Raw genomic sequence first — 20,073 nt, forward strand, 5'->3', positions numbered from 1 at the left:
GGTTCTCTCAGTAGTACAGTACAGGTAGTAAAATTTTGATTAATAATTAGAGGTACTAAATAAAATAAAGTCAGTTTATAAAATTAACTCCACAACTCCTGCGTTACTCTGTGAGACGAATCTAATGAGGCATTTGATCGTACGATTAAAAATTGGTTACTATAGCATTATTGTAGCCAATTATCAATTAATTACCGTCATTAGATTCGTCGCGATCCATAAAAAAGTTTTACAAATAAACTCCATTTAGTACTTCATGCATGCAAAATTCTTTGTAGCGCGAGTAGCGCGGAGAAAACCAAACAGAGCTATGAGCGCGGGAAACTCCTCTTGCTTCCCGCCCTTCCACGGTCGGCCAGGGCGTCAGGACTCTGGAGGCAGCCGGCACTTCGGTATAGGTAAAATGGCAGATTTCTTGAGATTTTTGTTTATTTCCTAGTATTTTCCTTAACCTACTTTAATTAATATTTTAGAATGAACCATGAGGCTCTAACTTTATAAACACTCCTTTTCACCATGACCATGACGTCACAGACCTTAAAGTTTTTATTTTTATTTTCAAACTAGCTATCAATAGGTAAAAGTCTTTTTCGCAAAAAAATAGGTAAAAGTCTTAAAAACAAATTATGTATGGCTGTTTCGCAAAAAAATTATATATTTATGAATAATGCCATTAAATCAAGCAAAATATGCCCAGATAATTTTTAAAGTATAAATGGAAAAAATATTTCCATTAAGCTTTCCATTTGAATAATTTGTTTTGGGATAGATCTACGAACCTCCAATTTAGGCCCATGGGTAACAAGCGGCGGCTGGCCCACGAGTGGGGATCACGGTGGGCCATGGCCGAAAACCGTGTACATCTGACAGATACCTATTCATCAGTATCTCAAAAAAAAAGATACCTATTTATCACAAATTATTTGGAACAGTAAAAATCATGTTGTCTCAAACTGCTGCCTTCGATGAGGCTTGCAGTTCAAAAACATGGGAGGCAAAGGCTCCTCCTGCACAGTGCCAGACTTGATTAGCATGCATCTACATTGGTAATTGACATCAGATACAAATAGACGATTAACCCATTTTATCTTTGTATAATTGGATCAGTAAATCAGATTGAAAAACATCACAATAAATGATGCTGGTCTACTCATTCGTAGCCGACCTAGATCAGATCAAATTTCTGGATGGTGCTTTTCCAACCCCAGTTACTTGAGGGGTAGGTGGTGTTGTTTAATTTGACCCTTTTTGTTTCCAGGGGCATTCAGTCTTTGTCACATCAAAAAAAATCTTATTGTTTAAAAGTATTAAATAAAATATATTTATAAAATTTTTTACACAGATGTGTGCTAATTCGGGAGACAAATCTAACGAGTCTAACCAATCCATAATTGCTACAGTGATACTACAGTAACCATCCGCTGCTTATAGTTAATATACCTCATTAGATTCATCTCACAATTTAGCCATAGAGTTCTGCAATTAGTTTTGTAATTAAATTTTATTTAATACTTTTAAATATCAAGATTCTTTTTGATATGATATGATCTAAAGTTTAGCCTATGATCTAAAGTTTAGCCTCTATATCCAAACAACCTCTGCTGATAAGCCCATGGAGCCAAATACTACAATGGCGGTGCTAACTTTAGTTTGGTGCTCACCAGCTCAACCATCCACCTAAGGCCAGGCATTCTATTAGAGTTTAAATCATCTGATGATCCACAGATAAAAGAGATTAATGGATCGGATATTCTACAAGAATCAAAATCTCACTAGTGCCAATTTAACCAACTCTCAACTTTTCCTTAAAAAAAACAAATCTCGACTGCGGAAAAGGAAAATACAACATGAGAACACATTGAACAAAGATCCTCTGAGTTTGAGATGCCTGGCCTCATGTTACTTAGCCATGAAAACTTACCGGTAGTTTTTTTTTTTGTGAAAATACTTACCGGTAGTTTGATGCTGAAGAGTAAAACGGTTCTTAGACTGTGGGTTGAAAATCAGGCTAAAATTACAGTTTTATGAACATAACTGTATGGCATCTTTGGTGTCTAACTCTAACCCTCAAAGGTGAAAGAACGGATATAGTCTCAAGACAATACTAGGAAGCCTACATATATTTCTCTGACTGCCCACACCTGTCCACAAAACTGCTACTTTATTTCTCTTTTGCGGATACAACAAAATTGTTCCTGACATGTCAAGACAGACATCTGGCGGCACACAAAATTTCCAAAATTACGAGTTTCTTTTGATCAACTATCTCAAAAAGGAAGAAATGACTCAACATATCCAAACGCGTATTCTTTTTTATATATTTTTCTCAAACTTTTGGAAGGAGCCAGCCCATAGCGTCAATGGCAGAGTAATGTAATGTACCCATCAGGATTGCCAGTAACAATGCAAAAGCAGAAACGACGAAACGAACAACAATAACAATGGTAGCGTGCCTAGAGAGCACTACCTCCACACCGAAAATGATAAAAAAGATATCGCCCTCCAGTGCTAAAACCACTCAAACAGCAGTAGCGCACAAACGCCCTCCAATATATATATATAGAGATAGAGCACCCCACTCCCTGCATTTCAATCACGACACACACAAATCACAGAGTGCACGGCCCTGGCATTTTTGCTGTTGCTTTGAGTGTTGGCAGCAGCATGGCCAGTGCTGCGATCTGCTCGGTCACCATCCTCCTCTTGGCTATGGCCGTGTTTGCCTCCGTCTCCAGCGCCTCACATCCATTGGCGGCTGTGGAGGCAACAACAGACCACGCCATCACCAAGGGGAAGGGCAACCTGCTAACAGTGCACAATGTCCATGACAAGGAACAGATGGAGGAGGCCAATGCCGGGGGACAACAAGGCAGTGCCACCGAAAAGGTAATGAGCTCGATGCCTGCTCAGGAGGAAGGTAAGAAGTCCGGATCCTATTGGGGCATAACCAAGAAGCTAGACGACGACGATGATTCCGATCATGATTCGGACTCGGACCATGATCACGATCACGATTCAGATACGGATCACCATGATCACGATCACGATCGCGATTCAGACTCGGACCATGCTCACGATCACGATTCAGACGGGGATTCTAACGACAACGATGATGAAGACGACGATGATGACCACAAATCTAAGAATGAAAGGAAGAAGAATCACGCAGCTCAGGGGAGGAAAGGAGCTCCGGGCAGTAAGCGCGATGACCAGCTGCCTAAGATAGTGAAAAAGGTGTGAGCTTTCATGCTTCCTGCAAAGATCATCGTGAACAAATGAAGCTTAATTAGTAGGTGGGTGCCTGCCTTTGTCTTCGTGTCTGTAACTCTAATAAAAATAACTGTAAAGTGATGTGTGTGTGACCCTGCTATTAATAAGTATTGGACCCTGTGAGGCTGTGAGCAGAATGTATATGCAAATGTGAACCTGACAGTCCATCTGTCTTTCAGCACATAAGAAAAATGCACTCATTGTTGGGTTGTTTTTCTCCCGGGCAGGCTGCATGTTGGGTTGTTTTTCTTCTTTTGGGCCGACGATTGTTATCCGATAAGATTCAGTGGGCCAGGAGTTGTTTGATGAGGTTTGGTGGGCTGATTGTTCGTTTTGCTATTTGACTATTTCTTTCTTTGATCAAATAGGTAATGCAGGCAAACAAATTTTCAAACTAGAATAGTAAAACTATGTGGAACATTTAAATATATAACATCGAGTGTTTGTATGTGTGAACGTGATAACATGTTCACCCCGTGTCTTTTTTTTACTACACATTATTGGCAAATAGTTAAAACGAAGAAAGAAATTTAACCAATTCAAATCGTGTCAGTCCATATCGGAATCTCTCTTTTAAGATGCAAGATCAACTTACCATTCCAGTGTTTGACTTCTTTTTTCTAAGACGCTAGTTGTCCACTTGCATCGGGCCACGTTGTGATATGCGATGTGCCGATGTTTATGGATCTAACACGCACATATATACGGCTTTGGAATGAAGTTTATTGTTTTTTATGCTGTTCCTCACGTGGATTTGTCCCTTCCAAATGGCTACCCTGCACAATCGCATTATATTACTAACGATCAGTTCTTCGTCCTGCCAATGCGAAGTAATAAAAGTCCGATCCCAATCTGCTGCACGCCTTCACATGAACCAAGCAAAAGAAAATCATCTTTCCTCATTACTCAATGGGAGTTTTAGAATTTTGAACGATGGCGATTCATGATCATAGATTATTGAAACCGGTGAGTATCCACTGGTACAAAAAGAGTATGTTGTCCCAGTAAAAACATTGTGTATCCTGCGGGATTTAAGCCTAAGACCTCTTGCGTTGCACTGCATATGCATGCATGCCGGCAGCGGGCAGAGAGTGTGTGCAAGTTCTATCCGATGGGAGAGAGAGCATGGAGAAACTAACGGGACACCGCTTGCAGGCAGATATGAGAAGGTGACAAAGTAACCCTTGCATGTGACGCGGTTCAGTACGATCGGATCATAGATAATTTTACTTTTGGATCGTTGAATAGCGTAGAAATTGACCAAATTATGATGCATACGGCAAGTTGGCAAGATGGAGCACAATCTCCAAAAATATAATTACCTCCAAAATCAAAATGAGCTTGACAGATCAGATGAATTCATATCTCTCTTGCATTTGGGTCAGGCAATCAGCTAGGTCTTGTGGAAAACCTGGTATATATGCACCTTGTAGACTGTTAAAAGCAGGGGCGAGTTTTTTGGATCCTTGGATTGTGTGGTGGCTAGGTTACTGGTTGTTTGATGTCAATATAGTCCCTTAGCTAAATGAGTAGATGAAGGCAACAGTGGTAATTTCTGGTCAACTAGATCCAATGGTAAGGTTTTTCATTTTTGATCTTGGTATGAGATGGTGGTTGTCACCAGCTTGTTGGCAGCCATGCATGCCACATGTACTATTCTATTGTCGTGCCAGCCTATTCAGCGCAAGTAGAAATAATCTGAAACGAAAAACAATGGGGTTCGTTGTTTTAACTTTTCATATCTGATCCACTAGACCCATTGAGTGGAGATAATATTTCAATATATATTATGGCTGATGAGATGATTTGGGAACATGGATGCCAAGTAGGTTACCTGGTTAGTAAAACTGAGGTTGCTGTGGTTTTGGAGCCACAAAATTGAATTGGGATGACGCTATGTCTTGTTTGGTTAGAGACATACTCACCCATCTCGGTAAACTGAAGCCATTTCTATAAGACCAGTCTCAATGGGGATTTCATATAAGGTTTTATGACATAAAGTATCATCAATTTTGCTAACATGGCAAGGAGAGAGAAAAATAGAGTTTCATGAGATGTGAGGAGAGTTTTATCATCATGAAACTCATTTGGTATAGTTATCTAGCTAGTTCCGAGTCTAGGTAACTGTGCTATGAAGTAATGCACCGAGACTGGCCTAAGATATATGCATCGGCACTTATTACGAGCGGGCACATATTTTTTTTTCAACTTTGTCCTTTGAATTTCAACTTTTTCGGCATACATTTCATATGTACGATCTCGGTGGAGATAACTTTATTTGGATATTCTGGATTTTTGTGACCGTTAGGTGGACTAGCCTATCAACCCATACCCCGCACGGATTAATTAGAATTAATATAAAAATTAGGCATATAGCTAATAATTATAATTATCTATCTCGTGCCCTCTTTCACCTATTAAATATTCTAAAACTCTAAATATATATTTTATCATTACCTAGTTGCAATAGATTTTATTTTGCATCACACATCCATGTATGTTATATATATATAACTGAACCATTTGTTTGTGAATTGGGTATTTTTATTTCTTCCATCATATATGAATACAATGATGACACATATTGTGGGTAGTATTTTATATAAATAATAATATATATAATAATAATAAATAGTAATTTAGAATTTTATATTGGTGCATTTCAATATTTTATTATAGTTATATAATTTAGATTCAGAATTAGATGATATAATTAGATATTATATGCAAATTTTAGAGGTTATTTGCATTATTTTTATAATAGCATAGGTTGGTAATTTACACAAAGATTATAGGTTACTTTACATTTTTTATAATGAAAGAGATGGGTAATTTAGATACATGTTTAGGGGTTACTTTAACCTATTTTTATAATAGCAGAGAAGAGTAATTTATTAGGAAATATAACAGATTCAGGCTATTATAATTAGAGTTGTTGGATTGATGACCAGATGTTTCTAATTTTTATGAGAATTTCTAAGATTTCTTTATCTTCGTAGAGTTCCACTTAGAATTCTAGGTGGCTTCACATGGAGGTTTAAAAAGAGCCTCGAATTAGTAATAGTAAGATTATAAATAAACTAACTCACACCTTTCTGCATAGGAGTATGACTAGAAAGCTCATAACTTTTATACTAGTGAGTATATACCCAATGAAAATTATATATCGAAATACAACAAAGTGCAAGATAATGTGCTTCCTATTCTTTATACATTGGAAAATGAAGAGGCCACGAGGCAAACGTGGTCAACTCCTGACTTTGCACTAATATAAGATAGGATCACTCGGATCTTACCCTTTTATTCTTAGGGTCTGTTTAGATGAAACACAAGAACTTTTTTGCGTTGGAATCTTGCTAATTTGAAGTATTAAATGAAGTCTATTTTTGCACAGATGGGTTGTAAATCGCGAGACGAATCTAATGATACTAATTAATTCATGATTAATCAATTATTATCGGATGGTTACTGTAGCACTACTGTTGCAAACATGGATTAAGTAGGCTCATTAGATTCGTCTCGCGATTTACAATCTATCTATGCAAAAAAATTTGTAAATAGACTTCATTTAGTACTACATGTATGTGTCGAAACATTCGATGTGACGGTTTTTTGTGTTTATGGGATTTATGGGGTGAGAACTAAACAGAGCCTTCGCTTGGTCAACTCATCCACATGCAGCAGCATCTAGCAGATCACTTACCCACCAATCAGATCCAAGAACCTAAACTATACTCCGATATCCTAGCTATCCATCCAGTACATTTACAGAAGTACATCTAACAAAACTAAATAAACTAAACCAGACCAAGTTGCAAATAAACAATGAGGATCTGGATTTTTTTTTTTTTTTGGAACATGAGGATCTGGATTCTGTAGCCTCCAAATGCAACTGCATGCAACCACTGCATGGTCGCGAGTCTCATCTCCACAATGCATGGTCCTACCGGCAGCAACTGCCATTGTTGAGCACACGCACCTCCTCGTTGGGAGCACCATCGATCCTCTATCCCGCTAGCACCTACTAGCCAGTTATGATGAAATCGGGCATGAGAAGGGTGCAGAGAGCAGCAGCAGACCGACAGTACGATGCTTGCTGGAGCATCAGTAAGGTCCTACCTACCATCGGGCCAGGTGACGAGTGCAACATCGCTCTCCGGACTGCAGCCTAGTGAGCCCATGTGGGGTGACAAGGAAAAAGAATTTCAGGCACTACTACACCACTGCGGAGGGCCTTATTGTAATACAGCAAACATGGATGGAAGCACAATCTCCAAAAAAGAATCCAAAGTCAAAATGTGCTTGACAGAGATGAATGAATGCATGCCTACCTGTCATTCTGCTACAAATTGTAAAGCTGGTATGTACTAGTACTACCTTGTGCAGTAGTACATTGTTAAAAGCAGGTGGGATGGACTGAATGCTTGGACCATTGGAACAGCCTTTTCACCTTTGTGAGTTGGTATTGGTGTGGTGGTGTGATTCACCATGTTGGCAGCCATGCCACATGTATTTAATTGACATGTCAGCCTATTCAGCAAAAGTAAAAAAAAACTAAAAAGGAACAATGTAATTAACTATTTTATCTGGCACGGTCCACTAGACGAGTGGAGAAAATATTTATTTGAATATGTTTTATGCGGATCGGATGACCTGGAAAACATTGATTACAGCAAGTACGCTTACCTGATTAGCAAAACTGAGGTGGTTGTGATTTTAGGGCTGCAAAGCTGAGTTGGGATGACCTGATATCATGTCTTGTTTGGTCTAGAAGCACATCCACTCAACCATGTCAGCACTACTTCATATGCGACCACTATGATTAGCCAGTGAAAATTATGGAGATCCGCCTGACTTCGCAGTAAGAAAAGGTAATGAAAGGGTCACTCAGATCTTATTTCCCTCCTTTCAACTCAGCCACATGCAACGTCCAGTTCACTTACTCACCAAGATCCAAGATCCTAAAATATATAGGCTGCTACATAGAAGTACATCGATCGAACGCAAGCAAACTAAACCAGACAAAGTTGCAAACAATGAAGAGCTGGAGCATCCCCACGGCGGCCGCCGTGGTCGCGGCCACCATTTTCTTCTCCCTCTCGACCATGGCCCTACCGGCGGCTTCCGCCATTGTCGAACACACCTTCGTTGTAATTAAGCTTGATCCTCTATTATTCCACGGCCTCGACCTCCACTGCACCTGGATGCCATCCTTCTGCATACTGTTAGCTGGCATCTCTGTCCTGAATTTGAATCTGTATGCAGGTGAGCCAGATGACCATGAAGCACTTGTGCAAGGAGACTCCCGTCACCGTCGTGAACGGACAGATCCCAGGGCCAACGATCGAGGTTACAGAGGGAGACTCGGTGACCGTTCATGTCGTCAACAAGTCACCCCACAACATAACAATCCATTGGTGTAGCTAGCATTTCTCCAAGCGCCGAAGATAGAGATTGCATGTTTTCATGGAGGATGATATGTTGGTGTTTCCTAATCGATCGATATGCAGGCACGGAGTGAAGCAGCGGCGGAATTGCTGGTCTGACGGGGTGCCGATGGTCACCCAGTGCCCCATCCTGCCGAACCAAAACTTCACCTACCGGTTCAGCGTCGCCGGGCAGGTAGGTACCCTGTGGTGGCATGCTCACGTCTCCTGCCTCCGGGCAACCCTGCATGGCGCCATCATCATCCGGCCAAGACTTGGGGCCAGCTCGTATCCATTTGACCATTTCCGAAGCCTGATCGTGAGATCCCCTTCATTATAGGTACTGTACCGTACGTCGTCAACTTTTCTGCTTCCATTCCATCTACTCGCTCGTCAACTTTTCTCCATGATAGATATGATGAGCATGTAGCTAGCAAAATTACATGTTTGGATGGAACTCTGAAGATTAGTCTTCTGTATGTATCGTCTATGCATGAATAATCGATCGAACTACTATTTTCAACTTTGGCATGGGTGCAGTACAACTACTAGCTGTGATATATATGTGATGCGTTCTGAGCTGAACTGTTGCTGTTAATAAGAGAATGAATGGTCTTCATGATGATGATGATGACAGGGGATTGGTGGGCGATGGACCTTGCCGTGGTAGCCAGAAGAATGGAGAAGGATAATTTCTTCGATTACTTCCCCAGTGCATCCACAATTAACGGCAAGCTTGGAGATCTATTCAACTGCTCTGGTAACAATCAACTATATATTATCGCATATATAGTAGTATATATCTCTATATACAGCATATATGTCCAATTCCAAAGCAAAATAGGAAGAAAGAAAGAAAAACTCCGATCCGTCTGTTACTCAATGGAGTTCTTGAATTCGATTCTGAAGGTGTTCCAGAGGACGGGTTCGTGCTGGACGTGGAGGCTGGCAAGACCTACTTGCTGCGCATAATCAACACGGCGCTCTTCTCCGAGTCCTCAAGATCGCCGGGCACAAATTCACCGTGGTTGCCTCCGACGCCAACTATGTCAGACCTTACACCACGGATCTCGTCGTGATCGCGCCCGGCGAGACCATCGATGCCCTGGTGGTCGCCGACGCGCCCCCGGGCAAGTATTACATGGTCGCCATGCCCAACCAGGCGCCCTTGCCCGACACCCAGACCCCAGAGCCATCCACGAGAGCCACCATGCAGTACAGCCCAGCCGGCAATGGCGGCAAGCCGGTGGCACCTGTGATGCCTGATCAGCACGACGTGGTGCAGTCACTGTATTTCCACAGCAACCTGAGCAGCCTGCGAGACCCACGGCACCCACTGCCGCCGGTGCCCAAGCAAGTGGACCAGCACCTGTTCATCACGCTCGGCTTGGGCATGGCTTGCCGGCGAGGCCTCAGCTGCAGCAGCGATGACGAGAACGACAACATGATCCTTGTTGCTACCATGAACAACATTTCCTTCCTGAAGCCCACGGCAGCACTGCTGCCAGCGCACTACTACCATGTCGGCAGCAACAAGGGCGACCTGCTGGAGCTTCCTGACAAGCCACCGAGGGTCTTCAACTTCACCGACCCCTCCCTGATCCCCATAGGACCCAAGGAGAAGGCGCTGGAGCAGACGTACATGGCGACACTGGCGCGGTGGTTCCGGTACGGCTCCGCGGTGGAGATGGTGTTCCAGAGCTAGCACGTCGATAATGCAGGGCGACTCCAACCCGATGCACCTGCACGGGCACGACATGTTCGTGCTCGCGCAGGGGCACGGCAACTTCGACGCGGCCAGGGACAGGGCAAGGTACAACCTGGTGGATCCGCCGCTCAAGAACACAGTGGTAGTCCCCAATCTTGGCTGGGTCGCCATCCGATTTGTCGCAGACAATCCAGGTTGGTACAACTACAAGATTGTTTATTTGTTTATTTCTCAACGAGCAAATCGAAAAGAATTTGAATTATCACTTAATAATTTATTTACTCCATGGGCAACTAATATAATTAATACATAATTTGGTGGTGTTTTTACACAGGGGTGTGGTACATGCATTGCCACTATGAGTTCCACTTGGCGATGGGCATGACGGCAGTGTTCATTGTAGAAGATGGGCCGACGGTGAACACGTCGCTCCCTGCACCGACCGCCAGTGGATTATCCATCATGTGGCCGCCGCAACAGCAAGGATAGTCTGCTTGTGCCGGATGAATCCTATCTCCAAACTCGGGAAATCAAAGCCTCACGTATAGATGGAGTCTAAAATCAAATATAACTCCGATAGATAGTTTCATTTTAAATAAAAAAAATTATAATAAAATATGGGCTATATTTGAAAGAATTTTTTGAGGTGGAGTAATGTATCTATAAAATTTCCATGAAGATTGTTTAAACATTGGGTTAATTGGATTGGTGTCATTGCAAATACTTGAGTTTATTTGGAGATAAGCTATTTACAGTTGACCTATTTGAACTCGTGCCGCTACACACGTGTAGTAGCTACTCTCACGTATGTATCTCCTGATGTATATGCCATTGCAAATACTTGATAAATAAGTATGTGGACATACTCATATATATGATGGTATACTCTCACGTATGTACTCTCTTTCTTTATTTTGGAAGATGTTGGATGAATGGTGTGATCTAGCTGGTGCTTGTGCATCCAGTGCCTGCATGTAATTAATCATCATAATAATCCCAACGTATACGTCTGCTCCCTATATATATGGCCTCAAATGAATAAGTTGCATTGCCAATTCTACAACCCCCGGCCCTATATTAGAACCCGCCCGGCATGGTTATACGTTACATTGTCAATTCTACAACCCCCTATATATATGGCCTCAAATGAATAAGTTTGCCTCGAGCCGATACATCGGTCCATTTACTCCCTCCATACTCAAAAAACCTGACGTTTAGGACAAGGTTTGAGTCAAACCTTGAGAATATAAATCATGAATAACTCTCAAGTTGTTGAGTTTTAAAATGTAAAAATTATATGAATAGATTTGTTTTGAAAAATACTTTTATGAAAGTATACATATATCACTTTTTGATAAATATTTTTAGAGGAATAAGAAGTCAAAGTTGTGTTTTGGAGACCGTGTCGCTGTCCTAAACGTCAGGTTTTTTGGGTATGGAGGGAGTATCTATGTGCATGTTGTTTTTGTCAACCTGTGAAGATGTAGTACTCCATATGCACAGAAATCCCACCAAGCTTGAAAAGCAAAGCTCACTCTCTTCCCCTTCCCTCACACTGCCACCAGTTCCAAAGCCACACCGCTGCCCAATAGCACGTGATGTGAGAAGGGAGGCAGGGCACTAATGGTAGAATCAGAGGTAGAAACATTAATTAATGGGTGATTTAGAAATAGTGGAGATTTTCCTTCTAGAGTAGGTAGGGCTAGATGCACGGAACTTAATAGACCAGTCTCAATGTATGATTTTATTGCACAGTTATCTAGAACAAAAACTAGGTATTGCCGAGTGTCGTAAGGATGAAACTCTTCTCACATATTATGAAATTCTCCCTTCGCTCTCCTTATAAATATCCTGCCATATAAGCAAAATTAAATGCCTATGAAACTCTCATGAAACTCCAGTCTCACTGGCAGTATCACATGAGTATCATGAGCATTAAATTTGCTGATATGGTAGAGTCATTTGAAGAGAGAGGAAGGGGAGTGTCATGGGATGTGATAGGAGTGTCATCATTATGACACTCCTCCAATTCGATTATCTAGTTCACAGTCTTGGTAATCGTGCGATGGCACTTCCTGCAAGGACTAACCTTAGTTTAACCTGTTTGGTGCATGAGATCGACACAAAGTGGTATATTAAAATAAACATTAGTATCATACAGTAAGTATATATACAAAGTGTTTACTATTGATTTTATCCTCCGAGCTGGGCGCTCTTAAGCTGCCTCCAACGACTGTTACATGGATTATCACCGACGCGGAGGTGAGAGAACAGAGAGAAGAGAGCTGGCGACTATTTCGACACTAGCTTATGACACAACTTTTCATGCTTGCGGGCTAGTTTTGGAGAGAACAAAGACAGGGAAAGAGTTAGTCAGCTTGGGGAGGCGAGAGTGGTAGATAAAACCCAAATCCTGTGCGGAGAGGCCTTTCGATTTGGATAAATCGAGAGCCCTCTCTGTTGCTTCTATGAATCTAAGGGGAAGTAACTTTACAAAGGGAGAAAGTAATAACCACAACTCCGGTGATCTCTTCTTCTTCGGCGAAGACTCCAATTTCGGCGAACTCTTCTTCTCTAGCAACGACCCAACTTCGGCGAGCCCTGTTCGGGTTAGGGTTTTGGGTTTTGAGTTTTGGGTTTAGGATTCCGGGTTGGGAGGGGATTAATGGCTGCCGGCTATAAAGGGAAGGTCGGGGAGGCCGTCGGACCAGTGGTGGTTGTGGGTTGTGGGCGGTGAGGCTGGCGGTGATGGCGCCGCTGGGTGGGTGGTGTCGATGGTAGGGGTAGGGGCAGAGGCAGGTGGTGGGGCAGGCGAGGTCACGGGGAAGTAGGCGATGGGGATGTGGACGAGTTGGAGTAAGGCGATGCCGATGAGGGGGAGGTCGGCGGCGGGGACGGAGGTGGGCGAACAGAGGCCGGAGGGGGAGGTGGAGGGGTTGGAGCAGCGGTCCTCGCTGGCGTCGGAGGCGACTCCGACGAGGGGGAGGTCGACGGCGGGTGTGGAGGGATGGAGGGGGCGGATGGAGGCGGAGGCAGAGGGGAGGGAGAAGAAGAAGACGAGGTGGGCCTGGTAGGGGGCGGTGGGGCTCTCGACCGAATCTTATCGGGAGAGCCCTCTACGCCTAGCAGCCTCCTAGATAAAATTAAGGGAAAAGTTTGGTTTACGCCCTCAAACTATTACAAAAGTCTGATTTTCAACCTTCAACTACGAAACCCGATAACAGCCATCCAACTATTCAAATCGGATAAATTTAGCCCCTTATATTGTTTTAAAGGTGGTTTTTCATTTTGTGAGAATTAAAAATATTCAATTTTAAATTAAAAAATTCATAAGTAATTCATTTTAAATTAAAATTTATGAAATATGTACTAAAAGTTTTCTAAAATGTAACCTATCTATTGGCAAATACTTGTCAATTATTCAAATCTATTTTTTTATTCATAATATTTGTTTGCCTTTGTTATAACTATGATTTTTGAATAACTAAGATTCAAATGGAGCAATAATAGATAGGTTACATTTTTAGCAAAATTTTGGTACTAATTTAACATTAGTTTTGATTTTTTAATCTCACTAGATATTTTTATTTTCTTTAGAAAAATACAAACCACCTTCAAAACCACCCCAAGGGCCATACTTGTCCGGTTTCGACAGTTGGATGACCTATGTTGTCCAGTTTTATAGTTGAAAGTTGAAAATCGGATTTTTGCGATAGTCGAAAGTGTAAATGAGACTTCTTCCTAACATTAATTGTTACTGTGGGTCCCACACATGCAGCTGAAAAATCTTCTCTGTGATGGCTACCAGCTGAGTTAACTGTTGGGGAGGACCATGCATAACGCACGTGAGCCCGGCAAACTCGGCAGTCAACTTGCGTATTGTCGACGTCGATCTTAATTTGTCGGTGTCGGGACGAATGAATCTCAAGCTTCAAACTAGGGGTCTAGGCCAATGAACTCCATATCATCCATAGATGAAACTCGAGATCGATCCATCCATCATGTTTAGTATTCTCTGGCATGATAACCTCGGAACGCGTGCCTTGCATTGACTTCCAGCACTGCATGTGCCTGCATGCAATAAGCATGCAATGCAGGACGGAGCTAGGACACTTAATTAGCAGCACTTCGATCGATCGTTAGAACTAGCCCCAGTTTGGATCTTAGTCCTCTTCTTTAGTCCTTTTTATATAGTCCCTAGGAAGCCCAATACTGACTAAAACCTTTAGCCCATTAGTCTCCAAGATGTGGTTAAAGAGACTAAAAAGCCCCACTTTCCACCTCGTCCCTCCCTGAAAATTCTATCCACTCGCAACCCCCCACCCCCCCCCCCCCCCCCCCCCCCCCGCTCCTATGCCCTCCCCGCCACCAGCCCTCGTGACCCTTCGCTCCACGCGGCGATTCCACACGCCCCATTTCGGAACTCCTTTTCTTTCTTTACTTCTCTTCTCTCTCTCTTCCCCCCAACTCCTCCCTAGCGGGCGGGCAGGCGACGGTGAAGGGCACCCGTGGTGACCCGACCAGCAGCCGTGGGCGCAAGATGGGTACCTCTCATGCCGTGCGGACTCGTCCATGGCGAAGTGCGATCCATCACCACCATCTCGTCACTCCCCATCTCGCGCCGCTCCAGGGGAGGCGGCGGCTCCTCCAGGCCTGTGGAGCTGCTTCCGCTGGCCGCCATCAAGCGCTTCGACTTTGCAGAGTTGGAGGCGGCCATATCCCATTTCATAGACGCCGCACTACTCACGGACTTGGCCTGGCGGACCACCCCATCGTCTACACCTCCCGGGGCCTCGTCGCTCTCACCTAGAAGGGCCACAACATGCGCGTCTTCCAAGGCGCCTCCACCGACCGCACCGCCGTCATGAGGGTGCAGGAGGTCGTGCTACGCTTCCTCGTCAAGCAGGTGCTCATCGACGATGCTAGGCGGAGGCGGGGGCGCCTCCATACCGCAGCGTGCAGGGGGCGGTCCTCGCCTCGTGCCACGAGGTGGCCAGGGTGGATGAGGATTTCTCGTGCGCGAGCCACATAGGGAAAATTATCGTTGATATGGATAATGTGAGCGGAGCAAGGATGGGAGAAGGGGTAACATGGTCTTTGTGCAGCTACGTAGATGATGTTTAGTCCGTCCATCCAAACAGGGTTAGGGTTGTGCAGGGACTAAAGTCTAGTCCTTAGTCCAGGGACTAAAAGGATTCAAACAGCGCCTTATATTGATCAAACGGCATGTAAATTGGTAATTTTCGTGAAAAACAGAGAGGAAGTCAATAAACACAACAGCCGAAATTAAAGGCTTTATTGGACTTAGCTACATTTCCTCACAATTCAATACTCCACAACAACAACGTACAATTGGCGAAAACACATATCGAAACTATTTAAGCATGCAATCATCAACACCATTAGTTAATCCCCTACATTAATTATATTATTTCTCCGATCGATCCCTCCATCATCATCTCGGTGGTCGTCTTCTGGATGAGCTCCCACGCGCTCCGGACGTGCCTCTCCTCCTGCGTCGACGACCCCACCGCGAACCGCAGCACGAACTTGCGGCCGACCACCGTGTGCGCCAGGTACGCCTTCCCGGTCTTGTTCAGGCGCTCCATGAGCTCGCGGTTGGCCTCCTCGGCCTCCTCCTCAGCCATGGCGCCGTGGGGCTTGATCCTGAAACAGACAAGCGCGAAGTTCCTCGGCACGACGACCTCGAAGCGGTCGTCGGCGCGCACCAAGCCCTCGAACATCTTCGCCATGGCGACGTCGCTGCGGATGTGCTCCTGGAGCTTGGCGGCGCCGTAGGTGCGCATGACCATCCAGAGCTTAAGGCCGCGGAAGCGCCGCCCGGTGCCGACCTGCATGTCCTTGAGGTCCGTGACGATGCCGGAGTCGCTGACGTCGTTCTTGAGGTACTCGGGCGTGGTCTCCAGCGAGCCGGTGAGCCGGTGCCAGTCGCGCACCCAGAGGCAGGTGCAGTCCAGGCACGTCATCAGCCACTTGTGCGGGCTCATGCTGATGGAGTCCACGCGCTCCACGCCGTCGATGTGGTGCCGGAACTCCGGGCAGATGCACGCGCTGCCGGCGTACGCGGCGTCGATGTGGACCCAGGCCTTGAACCGGGCGGCGACGTCGGCGACGGCGCCCACCGGGTCCACGGCATTGGAGGACGTGGTGCCGACCGTGAAGCAGACGTAGGTCGGCACGAGGCCGGCGTCGGCGTCGGCCTGCATGGCCTCCAGCAGCCTCGCCGGCTCCAGCGCGAAGTTGTTCTCCTCGCCGGTGGGGATGGAGCGGACGTTGGCGGGGTCGAAGCCGGCGAGGCGGCACGCCTTGAAGAAGGTGGAGTGGGTCTGGTCGGCGGCGTACACTGTGAGCCGTGTGATCCCGGCCATGCCGTCGGACCCGATCCGGCGCAGCGCCGCGTCGCGGGCCGCGACGAGCGTGACCAGCATCGCCTCGCTGGTGGTCCCGAGGATGACCCCGCCGCCGGTGCCTCGGCCGGCGGCGCCCGTGCGGTTCATGAAGCTCGGGGGCAGGCGCAGGAGCTGCGCGAGCCAGTCGAGCGCGAGCACCTCCATCTCGGTGGCCGCCGGCGACGCCTGCCACGTGAAGCCGACGCTGTTCATCGCGGAGGCGATGAGCTCCCCGGCGATGCCGGCAGCGCTGTTGGTGGACGGGAAGAAGGCGAAGAAGTTGGGGCTGGCCCAGTGCGTCATCCCGGGCACGACGGCCTCGCGGAGCTCCTTCATGGTGACACTGAAGGGTGCGGAGCAGGTGGGCGGGGCGGAGTGGAGCAGGCGGCGCAGGTAGCCGGGCTCGACGCTGGGGAGCACGGGCAGGGACTCGACGGACTTGTAGTAGTCACAGATGAAGTCGACGGACGTGTGGAGGTAGGAGCGGACGTCGTCGGCGTTGAGGGGCTGGAAGCTATCGGCATCGCCGGTGGAGAAGGTGGCAGGGTTGGTGTCAAGGCTGCCCATGTCGATCAACACGGACGATCGATCGAGCTAGTGGCCGGGTCGTTACTACTACTTCTCGATCGATCGAAAAAGATAGCAAGCTCGATCTAGATGGAGCTTGATGAGATCGTTCAACGATCGATACTGCGAGAAGGAGACGACACAACAACGTGACAGCTAGCAAGATCTCAAATGGTGAGACTTGCAAGCCGGACGACGTTGTGTGCCGTGATCCGTTAGGGTAAGAGGGTTTATATAGGCTACAGGTATGGATCTGGGGAGAGGAGAGGTGGGAAGCGGCGTGGACGGCCGCGCGATGGACGCGCCATCCGAGCTGGTGACCGGCGCGCGGTGTGCGCGCATCAGCATCATACATGTGGAACACGAATAGCCACGCCAAGCACATGAGCACAATGGATGGCTGGATCGATGCAATAGCCACGCCAAGCACAGTAAATAAAGCCGAACTGCTAGCAAGCTTTTTATCTTTATTTTCCGCTCCTTCCATGAAGTCCAGGCTGAGATATGCAAAGGCCTGGAAATTTATCAATTTTTAGGCAACAGGTCGCGGAAATCAGTGCCGAAACATCAAAAAACAACGTAACCTACAGAAAAATGTAATGTGGGAGTCGTAATATTATGTTTCATCGTTTTCCATTATTCTCATCTATAACAGCTAACAGCAACATCTATAACATCGAAGAATAACGTCCGCAACACACTAGAAAACAACACATACAACATGAAATATGTCATCTGATTGAAATGGTTGAGAAATTAAAATCAGATACCTTATATATATATATATATATATATATATATATATATATATATATATATATATATATATATATATATATATATATATATATAGGAGGTGTGCTGAATAAAATGTGCTCCTCCTCCTCCACTAACTGTGTTTTTGTCATGGTTTAGGACTGCAAATAATGTAAGCTGTTTATTAGACAAACTTTTTTTAACATGATCCATCATTAATTCATTATATTTGAAAAATTACATAGATTCATTAGACACATGGTTTATGTCATTAGATTGATCATGGGAAATGCTATTATGATATATAATGTTTACCATTTATGGTATATTTAACAAAATTGTAAATCAAAGCTAACAGTTTTTTTAGACTGAAAGTTTTGTTTCAATCAGAGAGTTAGTGCATCCTTATTAATGCATCGTTCATCCTTCTTCTTGCTCATTGAACCTATTTTTCTTTTTAATATGCCCATATTTCGATAGAGGAAAATATGATCAAATCCTTAGGTCATGAAAAAAAAATGCATGAAGCAGTCCCTTCATAAAAATGCATATATGCTTCCTCATAAATGCCTCTTAGCTAGAAAAGTAACAAGAACTACTGGAAAATATAGGTGTTCACTGCCAGATAAAAAAACAGCTTACTGACTATATATTGAAATGGCGCTAAGGTGATTAGTCAGTTGTCCCTTTGTGCAAAGCTCAATAATTACAGTCTTTATGTATCACTGTGCGTGATTGTGCTAAGAACTTTTGGATGTTGTAGATCTTTATCTAAAACTTTCTATGGTTATTTGAGCATCTCTCCTCCGTTCCCGCCGATATTCTCCATCACAACGTCAGTTTTTACGTATTACGTTGCTCCACGCCCACTTTCCTATATTCAACACATTTTATGATTAGAGTTAATCTGAGTGTCCATGTGTGTCCAGCAGTTGGGACCATTGAACTAGCTTCTAGCAGGCTGCTATATATGCCCTTTTTTTCAAATAATTAAATTTGGTCCACTTGGCTTCTAGCAGGCTGCTATGGCCCATTTTATTAGGTGTTCTGGATTGATGGACAAACCCAATGTAGATATATATAGATGATGGGATGGTCTGTCATGGGTTGTTAATCCTTGCGAGGAATTTGAAAACTTTAGCTTAGAAGTTGGTCAGTAATGTTGGTAAAACTTCTTACAACCAATTCTAGCTAAGTCGGTATATGTCTTATACCGACGACTGATCTGGTCACGCTGATTTGTGCCTTGTTGTAGCCTTTTCCTCAAGCTAAACAACCCCCACACATTAGGTTCTTGTGTTGTTATTAGATCCCCAATAATGGCCGGCTCAACCATATATGTTGCCTTGGCACGTTTCAGTCGTCATATGTATGCTGCAATAGAATAATACAAAATGCTTCCACTTGACAACGCCGTGATTATCTTCTAATTCTGCATGCAATTCCCACCTGCTGCATCAAAAAAAAAATATTCCTCATTACATGGGCTGACCAATGCCAACTGCATGATGAGCGACGACGTTCTGTATCACCTAGTGTGTGTGCATGGAATCTGCTTGAAAGGAGTACGCATGCAACTAATCCAATGATAACTTTTGATGTCCCAAGCCAAGACTACTCGTACGATAGCTACATACTTGTGCTATTGTGTGTTAGAACCTACTACTCCTAACACCCTGGATTATAGTTTCCATTTGAAGTTTAGCAGCCTTAGGATCCAAACGCAATTAGCAAGTTTTAGAATAGCATATGCATTATTTCGTGGTTCTGCATACACTGTGCGAAGTGCGAACGAATCAGATGTGAGTTGTATCAACACATAAAAAATGGATAGCCATAGCTCCATGCATATTATTTTGTATCCAAGGGTGAGATATGCATGGATATAGGCTGCAAAATGGATAGCTCCATGCATCTCTGGACCAATGGTGGTCAC

The 20,073-nt window shown here is 44.6% G+C and overlaps 1 protein-coding gene and 1 pseudogene across 1 annotated transcript; one reads left to right on the plus strand and one right to left on the minus strand.

The window, feature by feature from the left end:
• Positions 1–8,541: 8,541 nt before the first annotated feature.
• On the plus strand, positions 8,542–11,143 carry LOC120667388 (annotated as a pseudogene).
• Positions 11,144–15,706: 4,563 nt separating this feature from the next.
• LOC120667347 (tryptophan decarboxylase 1-like) lies at positions 15,707–17,567 on the minus strand. Its single transcript, XM_039947442.1, has one exon. The coding sequence runs from the start codon at positions 17,379–17,381 to the stop codon at positions 15,828–15,830; it is 1,554 nt and encodes a 517-aa protein (XP_039803376.1). The 5' UTR covers positions 17,382–17,567; the 3' UTR covers positions 15,707–15,827.
• Between the last annotated feature and the right edge of the window lie 2,506 nt (positions 17,568–20,073).

The sequence above is a fragment of the Panicum virgatum genome, chromosome 3N (assembly GCF_016808335.1).
Source record: "Panicum virgatum strain AP13 chromosome 3N, P.virgatum_v5, whole genome shotgun sequence".
NCBI classification, from domain to species: Eukaryota; Viridiplantae; Streptophyta; class Magnoliopsida; order Poales; family Poaceae; genus Panicum; species Panicum virgatum.

Coding starts and splice junctions, on each gene's coding strand:
- LOC120667347 (XM_039947442.1), bottom strand. CDS start 17,381: ATGGGCAGCCTTGACACCAACCCTGCCACCTTCTCCACCGGCGATGCC.